The sequence below is a fragment of the Pseudorasbora parva genome, unplaced genomic scaffold (assembly GCF_024679245.1).
Source record: "Pseudorasbora parva isolate DD20220531a unplaced genomic scaffold, ASM2467924v1 scaffold_130, whole genome shotgun sequence".
Taxonomy (NCBI): Eukaryota; Metazoa; Chordata; class Actinopteri; order Cypriniformes; family Gobionidae; genus Pseudorasbora; species Pseudorasbora parva.
Window position 1 is genome coordinate 1 of NW_027125102.1, and position 10,265 is coordinate 10,265.

General features: G+C 41.5%; 2 protein-coding genes across 2 annotated transcripts; one reads left to right on the forward strand and one right to left on the reverse strand.

Annotated features, from left to right (window-relative positions):
• Positions 1-170: 170 nt before the first annotated feature.
• On the reverse strand, positions 171-5,867 carry LOC137065772 (E3 SUMO-protein ligase ZBED1-like). Its single transcript, XM_067437301.1, has 2 exons — positions 4,419-5,867; positions 171-1,699 (listed from the first exon to the last, which is right to left on the reverse strand). The coding sequence occupies exons 1-2, from the start codon at positions 4,423-4,425 to the stop codon at positions 171-173; spliced, it is 1,536 nt and encodes a 511-aa protein (XP_067293402.1). The 5' UTR covers positions 4,426-5,867.
• LOC137065771 (fructose-bisphosphate aldolase B-like) lies at positions 4,424-7,569 on the forward strand. The gene is made up of 5 exons (XM_067437300.1): positions 4,424-4,430; positions 5,848-6,024; positions 6,830-6,990; positions 7,155-7,238; positions 7,324-7,569. Exons 1-5 carry the CDS (start codon positions 4,424-4,426, stop codon positions 7,567-7,569), a joined length of 675 nt encoding a protein of 224 aa, XP_067293401.1.
• The last annotated feature ends 2,696 nt before the right edge of the window (positions 7,570-10,265 follow it).

Below are 10,265 nucleotides of genomic sequence, written 5' to 3' on the forward strand. Positions count from 1 at the left end.
TTTACTCACATAAACTTCTAAATAGAATGTTAAATATGCCAATAAATGAGGCCTAGGTGATTTTTCATTGCACTATTTTTTGTGTTCCTTACAAAACCAACACAAACATGCATTTTGTAAAAACAAAACAAAACACACAAATACACAATTACAAATGCAATTACATATTTTTATTCAAGAATATTATTTGTTCTGCTGTGCTGGAGTTTAAGCGGCTCCTTTTTTTTACTAATCACATCCCCAGCTTTAGAAAAAATTAGTTCACACGGAACAGATGTGGCTGTAATGGCTAGATATTTACTGGCCAAAGCATAAAGATTGGGGTATACTTTATGGGCCTGCCAGTACTTGAGAGGGTCATCACTTCGAGGGAGGTATGCATCATTGATGTATCTCTTGACCTCTATGGTGGCATCAGCATTATAGCTATGATGCTGTTGTGTCTCACTGACCCGGCTATCCAGGAGCTCCCACAGGTTATCTGAGGATGGTGGCTTCTGAGCTGCCTGAGATGAAGATGAAGATGATGATTCCACTGCTTGTGAAGCTTTCTCACTGGTTAGCCGTATCATTGAAGCACATTCACCCGTCAACAACCGTTCAGCTTCACGGGCATTATCCTGGTTGCCAAACCCAAGGGTCTTAAATCTGGGATCTAGCAATGTGGCCAGTGCAAGCACACGGATGGATTCAACATTACTGCACCGCTTGTTGATGTACTGCTGAAGAGCCATTCCTAAGGATGAAGCAGATGGATTTCTTGCATGGGCTGTTTTTTCTGCCACCTTGTGCTGAATCATCCTAATGATTGGGATGATCTTTGAAGCTGACACGCTCTTCTCACCGGAGAGCTCTTTAGTGGCATACTTGAAGGGTGCCAGTACTTCAAGGCTTTCAGAAATGATGTCAAAATCAGCACTTGAAAGTGGCATGATGTCACTTGACAAACTAGCCAAAGCAGCACCAACAGGCTCTCTGAGGTCAATGAGTCTTTGCAGCATATCATGCGTGCTGTTCCATCTAGTGTCCACTTCCTGGAGAAGCTTCAGGGGCTGCCTGCCCATCCTTTCTTGGGCAAGAATAAGGTTTTCAGTGGCCTTAGTGCTGCTCCTGAAAAAAGACACCACTCTCCTGGCTCTTTTACGGATGTCTGCAAACACCTCATGCTCTTCAACTGCCCTCTTAACAATGAGGTTGATGGTATGAGCAAAGCAAGGGAGATGGCGTAGTCCCAGCTTCTGAATTCCTGATACCATGTTGGCCGCATTGTCTGTCACCATGGCAGCAACTGAACCAGTGAGCCCCCAGTCAGATATCAGATCCGACAAAGCCTCTTTGATGTTGTCAGCTGTATGTGATTTTGGGAACTTTGATACTCCCAGCATAACTGACCCAAGTTCTGTGTTGCTGTTAGTGTAGTGGCATGTGACCCCCAGATAGGACTCCATAGTGAGGGAGGTCCACATATCAGCTGTGAGGCAGACAGATGGGATGTTCTGCAGATGTGCCATAGCCTTTTGCTTCACCTCTTTGTATTTCTCTCTGACCATCGTCTTAACAGTTTTCCGGGTTGGCAGAACATAGGTGGGGTCCAACTTGTTCACAAATGCTCTAAATCCCTCGTCTTCCACGATGGAGAAAGGCTGCAAGTCCTTCACAACCATGTTGACAAGGGCCTCATCAAGCTCCTTCTTCCTTCCTAATAATACACAGCACAATTATACCATTCATTCATATTGGCAGTGTAAGTAAAAGTAAGTAATGCAAACTAAGCCCATGCAGTGTTTAACCAAGTAACAAAAAAATATTTCATTGGCAATACAAAAGTGTTTGTTTGGAGTTGGCCTAAAAATCCAACATAACCTATATCAACCCACCCCACTAATGGAAAGTATAATACAGAGGTGGGCAAAGGACCTACATTTCATAAACACAGGCTATTAGAGACATACAGTTGGATATTAAAAGTAACAATTATGTGTATAAAGGTCATTGTGAAAGACATGAATATTAGAAATAGGATTGGTTGAGTTCCTTTGAAACTTTGGCTACACTATTTGTGATTAGTTAATATTTCTGAATATACATATATTCCACCACATAAAGAAACGGAATAGAAAATGAAAACTTGACCTTCAAAAGGGTGAATTTTCATGCATTTTAATTACTTTATCACTCTTTGGGGAAAGTACATAATATTTTTTAGTCCCAAATTTGACCTTTTTCAGTTGGAGCAGACCGGTGCTCTGTTGTAGGAGTCTCGTTGGCCAGAGCATTTGGATGTTTGGAGCGTAGATGTCGAAGCATTGAGGATGTATTATTAGAATAAGATAAAGTTTGGTCACATATCATGCATGATACTTTATTAGGAGTGTCGAGACTGAAGTGTTCCCACACTTGAGAACGTGGTCTCTTTCGTGCATTCTCCATATTGAAATCAAACACAATGGCCCTCATTTATCAAAAGTGCGTACACCAAATTTTCAGCGTACACCTTGCGTACACCCAAACCCACGGTGACTTTGAGATTTATCAATATGGACGTTGGCGTACGGCACGCTCAAATCCTACGCCAGCTCAGGAGGTGGTGTACGCACGTTTGAGTTAGTGCGAAAATGCGCAGAAAAACAATTCCTAACACCACAAAACGCACTGACAAAATATGCTTTATTATGACCCACTGTTAAAAACCACAACAACAACATTCAGTGTTTATTTTTGTGCAACATGAACGTCAATGTTTAATTTTTGTGACTTTACCAAAGCGTTTGATTTGTAGGCATATGTATTCCTCCAGTCGCGAGCCTGTGCGCTTTACCAGCCCGCCTGGCCCAGCAGCTGCGCACGGACTGGGACTAAAATAATTCAGACTGACAAAATAATAAAAATGACCTTCTTCTTTTAAATAATAATAAAACCAATAAAAACGACATTCTTCTTCTAAATAACAAGCGTCATTAAGAATAATAATCATAATAATAAGAATAAGAATCTTACAAATTGTCATGCAATTATTAATGTGAATGAATGGTAGTACTCCACATCACATCATCATCACTATTGTACACCCCAATACATGTGCCGTGATACGAAATTAAATGCTAATTTTTTCAAAACGTGCTGTAAAATAATGCAGTGATGGTAATTTATCATCCAAACAGCTTTAAACTGCTGGAGTGCGCTTCTCAACCCCCACATTATTAAGAGTTCTCGTAATTTGGGTCCATATTTTGTTTTTGTTGGTGCCTTTAATTCCACTCTTTAAACTCCCAAATAAAACAATTTCGGGATTTTTTTCCACTTCCCTGGTGATCTCGATGGGCGCGTCTCAATCATCTCAATAGTTCAGTAGTCAGGGCACTGAGTCAGCCCGTTGACTTATGTCCTAATCAGTGCCCTGACTAGTGGACTAGTGAGATGATTGAGCGCGCCCGATCACCACGTCGGAGAAGTTTCGCTTCTTTGCCGTCTTCCGTGTGTCCATGGCGTAAAATGAGGGCGTGGGGGAGGCGGAGACTTGAATCTATAGGGGCGTGTTATTCTAATGACGATCGTTTTCAGCCGCCACATTTATCAAGGGCAAGTATTGCGTACACCTGAATTGCAGAGGTGCGCACAGCTTCATAAATCAGGCGGTGAGAGGAGTGTAAGCATAATCTTACGCCAACATATACACCAGTTTCTACGCAAGATTGATAAATGAGGGCCAATGTGAGCTGTTGACAACTGAGGATAGCGTTTACAAACAGCAAATAAGTTTGTCGTTGAGAAATGACTTTTATTCAGTTTTCTGGGAACAGTGGTTGAGCTTAATTGCATGATGTTTTAATTTACATTCAGACAATTTCATTCAGATGTATTTAATTGTAGCCCTTTAATTAGCAACAACGCACCAAGTTAAAAATGATTACATTATTAAGCTAATTAGAATATCGCACTAAATGGATAGCAGATATGGGACAGCACAATCGACGCGCTCTGTATTTGAGCACGTCATGATGACGTGTCAGTGACATAACGAAGCTTCATTTCCACAGGTCACGTGACAGCCTCATTTCAAAGCAATGCTCCGAAACACTGAAAACTCGAGACGTGTGTCGACACAGGGTGTCGAGCGACCCATCCCTAATAGAAAGCAGAGGATAGCAAACTTGTAAGCTCACTTCGGGTGACTTGTTTGAAAGCCAGGGGAATCTGAGCACATCGCCCATGAGCCGGAGGAACCCCCGGCCTCGCAGTTTAGGTTCACATTTCGACAATGGAAGAAACAACGGATCGTAAGGTTCATCTTCTGCTTCCTCAACTAGTAACGTTATACGTCAAACGAAGTTTTAAATTAAAAACAGATTTTAATAAACAACAACATGGCTTAAAAATGGCTTTTTATATTAAAAAGTGTTATATAAATCTGTACTTACGGTACATGTTTGGTGACCTCGAGTGTTGATGACGTTAAATGGCCGTTATACCCACAGATATTTGAAAACTTACAACATTAATTAGGCTAACGTTAGTAAGCCTAGGCTAGATTAAGTAGTTGCCAAGGTAATTTTATCTTTGTTACTATCAGACTTTGATTTACACTGATAAAAAAGAATTTAAAAAACGAAGAAAATTGTCGGTTTCATCGAACGCACGCGCGTTGCTACGTTTACGCGCCTGGCCCGAAGTTAACTTCCGGTCTGTGTCTGTTTGTTTGGCGCACTACTCAGTAGAAATACATTTTAAAGTACTATTCTTGGTTAACATGATATAAATATTAAAAATCAAGCAGAGAGCACATGACACACGTTTCCCAATAATTTCTAAATAAGTAGACTAGGTCGCGGAAGCCATCGCTTTCATCATGAACCGAAGCGCGTCTCCAACTGAAACTCGGCAGGCTTGCCTCACAGACATGAGGAATATGTAGCCTAATATGTGTAGAAACGAAAAAAGTTTAAGGGATTTTTTTTTATTTTTTACCTTCTACTGAATATGATCGGGTGCAAGCACATTTTAAACAGCACTTATTCACACACGTAATTTTGTGAATAAGTAATTTTGTCGTTTTCTCTAACGATTTCAAAAACATCTTGTAGTGCTTACCTGCTTGTAGTTATCAGTATACTGTTATATTCTATTAAATGACTTTGTCATTTCACACTGTGGCCAATTTAAAGTTACCAACTAAATGAGACATACTGAGTTTATAATTAAATTTATTAATTGCGTTTAATTATTGCATCTAAAGATTTTTCACGTGAATAAAGGCAAATAGATTTGCACACTTTGCTTAATCACTGGTCTAGTCTGTTAAACTTGTCAGAAGTTTTCGTTTCTAATCTGCCCTCGTGGTCTATTTTTTCTCTCATCAAAACCGAATACCATCAGTGGTTGTACATCAAGAGCAGGAACAGTTTTTGTGCGTTTTGTTTCGCGATCTGACCGGAACAAACAGAAAGTCTCTGCAACGGCGTTAAGCGTTAGATTAAAGCGCTCGTCTGTGTGAAGACTGCATGAGCCGCGTTTGCTGCATTGAACTGCATTGTTTGTATTAGTTAGGTTAATCCGTGAAGCAAGATGTTTTAAAAAAGTGGTAGGGACATGTCTATGGAGAGAAAACGGTATCAAAACCTTCCACAAATGTACGTGAGAGATCCACATTCGCGTGTACCAATCCACAAATGCACGCGAGAGATCCACATGCGCACGCACCAATTCACAAATGCACGCGAGAGATCCACATGCGCGCACCAATTCACAAATGCACGCGAGAGATCCACACACACAAAGCAATCCACAAATGGACGCGAGAGATCCACACACACAAAGCAATCCACAAATGAGACAAAGGAATGTTTTGAGACTGTCGTTCCGTGGCCTTGATTCACAAATGCACAGAAGCCTATCCGTATCTGTCCCAAAGATGCGATACAGTGTTCTTCCTCCAGAGGGCGCTTACCGGCCTTCGAACCTTGTGCACAAAGGTGGACAAAGGCACAGCCGGCTTGGCCGGTACAGATGGAGAGACAACCACGCAGGGTAACTTTTTTACTCAAATACTTCTTAACATGACAGTAATCTATCCTGACTTGTATCCATTTTAGAGGGGTCCTATATGCCCATTAACAAAGTCTTTATTTGTTTTTAGGGTGTTCTAGAATATGCCTTCATGCTTGATTTATGCATTATTTTTCACATTTTATATTATAGCCCCTCTTTCTCGAGTCTGGCTCAAACATGCCAATTTCAATTTAGCTCCTCCTTCCAAAAAACTAAATGTGCTGTGATTGGTTCGCTGGCCCAGTGTATTGTGATTGGCGCCACCTAGCACTTTTGGGAAATATCTTTCCCCTTCATAACTGCAAGTTCTTCTCTAGTGTAAATATTGATGATGGTGTCCATTTCAAACCAATTTGAGCCTGATTCAGAGCCTGACAATGTTAACCAGGGCTGTACATTAATTTTGTTTGCACATAGCACTGGTGCTAGATGTTAAATGTTTTGTAGTGCAGGTCAGCAGGATTGTAATGTACATTACATCTCATAAAACAACCACAAGTAGCACAGTTCATCGCTTAAACAGGCAGATGACTGGCTGTACAGGACATGCAAAATGCAACCCTTAAAAATAAAAATTTTCAGACAAACATTTGGAAAATAACACATTTTGCTTATATAGCCCAATATCTCCGACTACAATCCAAAGAAATCCATTCACAAATCAACCTCACAACATTACACTTAAGTAAAATTAAATTTAAAGAATACATAAATTTTTTATTCATGAAGATTACATGGAAAATATGCCATGCATAGTGGACAATTCATGATCTGTTTCACTCAGGATTGGATGGTCTGTCTGAACGCTGTGCCCAGTACAAGAAGGATGGTTGTGACTTTGCCAAGTGGCGCTGTGTACTTAAGATCTCCGAGAGCTGCCCCTCTGCTCTCGCAATTGCTGAAAATGCTAACGTTCTTGCCAGATATGCCAGCATTTGCCAACAGGTATGTCCAACAGAATGCGGCTGGCTCATGCGATCCTGCTTATTGTTCATGAACAGCCTTTACATGACTGAACACTTGATAGCCAGCGTGCCATTTGTCTATTTTGTTTCTATAACTGGCTAGAAGATCTTTTCTTCTGATTAATTCTTCCTCAATTCCTTTAGAATGGTTTGGTTCCCATTGTAGAGCCTGAGATCCTCCCAGACGGAGATCATGACCTGCAACGGTGCCAGTACGCCACTGAGAAGGTAAGCGTCCTTCCAGAATAAACGATTAAAGTAGAGCAATGCAAAATTATCCATTGAAAATAACTCCCAACTAATTGCAACCAAGGTCCTGGCGGCTGTGTACAAGGCTCTCTCTGACCACCATGTGTATCTGGAGGGAACTCTGCTCAAACCAAACATGGTCACCGCTGGACACTCCTGCACCAAGAAGTACACCCCTCAGGAGGTTGCAATGGCAACAGTTACTGCTCTCAGACGCACTGTGCCAGCTGCTGTACCAGGTGTGTCAGTCAGCGCCAGGTCATTAGAGGAAGTCGTCCATTTAAGTGCTCTTCAATCCTTGAACATTTAACATGATATAAATATTAAAAATCAAGCAGAGAGCACATGGCACAAGTTTCCCAACATTATTCTTATATTTTGAAACAAAGAAACATGTTATGCCGACGCATTGCATAATTGAAAGGCGAGTGCGCATGCATTTATAGGCTACTGTGAACCCACCGGTAAAATGATGTTCGTTCAAATCCAGCTCAGACATGACATAAATCTGTAGCTTACTATACTTGTTGTAGCCATTAAACAATGTTTTTTTTTCTTCATATTTATGTTTAAATATTATAATATTATTTTTAGATTTCAGAGAATACCACGTACTGGTCCGGGAGCTGCGTCTGGATGATTCACTGTTCGAGCAGTACCTACTTCAGGATGTCCCGGGACACCTTTGACGAGTTGCTCAGCAAGGTTGGTCCGCTCATCACCAAGGCTGATACAGTGATGCGGTTGGCAATTGGACCTGCTGAGCGACTCGCTATCTGCCTACGGTAAGGCTCTTTCTATAATGATTATCCTTGGTATAGACTTCCTTGTAAAGTCTCTGTATAAACTCTGTCAGCTAGAGAAAGCTACCATTTAACTTATCTGTTATAGAAGAAAATACTTCTCTGGTTAAGTTGAGTGTTTTAAAAGTCATAATTTTATTTAGTTAGAGACTGATGTTACTACAATCATTACCTTGTTAACAATTTGTTTGAGGATGTGGAAAATTATGTAATACTATTATGTACACTGCTCACATACTATAATATACACTGTAACGTACATATGATCTGTGTGTTTTTCTAGCCTGTATGGTAACCACTAAAAGCAGATATGATGACCATAGGCAGTCTGATAAACACAGGTTCATTGTTAAAGTCACAGTGCATACAAACAGTAACAGTACATTTTATGAATTTTGTACATTCTTTTTTTTCACCAGATACCTGGCCACTGGAGATTCCTTCAGAACGATTGCCTTCAGTTACCGTGTTGGGCACTCTACTGTCACAGGCATTGTGAGGGAGGTGGCCAGTGCCATCTGGACAGCCCTGGTGGAGGAGAATATGCCAGTTCCCAAAACAAATGACTGGAGGGCCATCGCTGACCAGTTATATTTGCGTTGGAATTTTCCAAATTGTCTTGGTGCCATCGATGGGAAGCATGTCATATTACAAGCACCTTCAAATTCTGGGTCCCTCTTCTATAATTATAAATCCACGTATTCACTGGTTCTTCTGGCTGTTGTCGATGCTGATTATCTTTTTAGGGTTGTGGATGTTGGGGGCTATGGCAAGACCAGTGATAGTGGAACCCTACACAATTCTTCATTTGGAGAAGGCCTCGGAGATGGCACACTTGACCTACCACCAGATGCTGCTGTCCCAGGAGCAGAGCAGCAGGGGCCTCTCCCATTTGTATTTGTGGGGGATGAGGGCTTCCCACTGATGACCAATCTCTTGCGGCCATACCCTGGACATCACATCCCACCGGAGAAAAGGGTGTTCAATTACCGCCTCAGCCGGGCTAGGTTGGTAGTTGAGTGCGCCTTTGGCATCCTCTCAGCTCGATGGCGGATGTACAGGCGCGTCATTGCAACCAGTCCAGAGGTTGCAGAGGTGTGTGTGAAGGCCACATGCGTGTTGCACAACTTCCTGCGCATGAAGACGCTGCAAAGGGGGAAAAGATGCGCTCACAGAGCTGACCCCACCATTGAGCCATCTTCAGCTCCTGAGGCCCTGCGAGATGCACCAAGGATGGGCTCCAACAATGCCACCCGTAGAGCTATCCAACTGCAAGATGCATACTGTGCCTACTTCAACCAGGAGGGTGCAGTGCCATGGCAGCCGAGTGCATAGAGTACACCAAAGGCTCTTTTCAGAGCCACAAAACCAAAAAGCTCTTTTAAGAGCTACCTATATTTTTCTTAAAAGAGCACATTCCAAGTGTCATTAAAAAAAAGTTTTATTTTACATTAAATTAACATGTTTGTTTTATATTTCATTGCCATGTCATAATATACAGTCTACCCTTTCAGCCCTGTTTTCACCTAATAAATTCATAATTCGAACAGAATTTCACTAGAGAGAACACAAAGGCCTTCGTTCCAGGTAACAACAGTAGTGGCTTCTAGTGCCGAAATGCACAGAACATCATAACTTGAGGTTGAGTAAATGATGACTGAATTTTCATTTTTGGGTGAACTATCCCTTTAAGTGTTGTATTGTGGTGCTATAGCACTGTATGATACCACAAGTATAAAATACTTACTGTTATATAAATACACTTGTTATTTTATATGAACTTGAGAAAACAATACAGCCATACCATCTTTTTAATATGTTTATTTTAAGGTGCTGTGTATGTAATACATATATGTGTGTGCAGTTGTAAGTGTAAAATGTATGTGTAGGGGGAAAAAAAGAGAAGAAAAAAGTTAAGGGAGACCCTCAGCAGCCTCCTCTTCAGCCTGGAAAACCAGTCTATGAATATCAAGACGCAGCCTTGCCCTCCTTAACACAGAAAGCCTGCGAAAAGAAGGCAAGAGGCTCTGAAAGAAAACCTCGTCTTCATCTGGTGTTGGAGGAGGAGGTGGACGTGGCAGTGTCGTCATCTGGGTTAGGGGCTCAATTGCTGCCAACAGTCCTCTCAAAAGAAGACATTTCTCTCCTCTTTCTCTTCCGGCCTTTTTCAACCTCACCAGTTTCCTCCTGGTCTGTCTGTCTA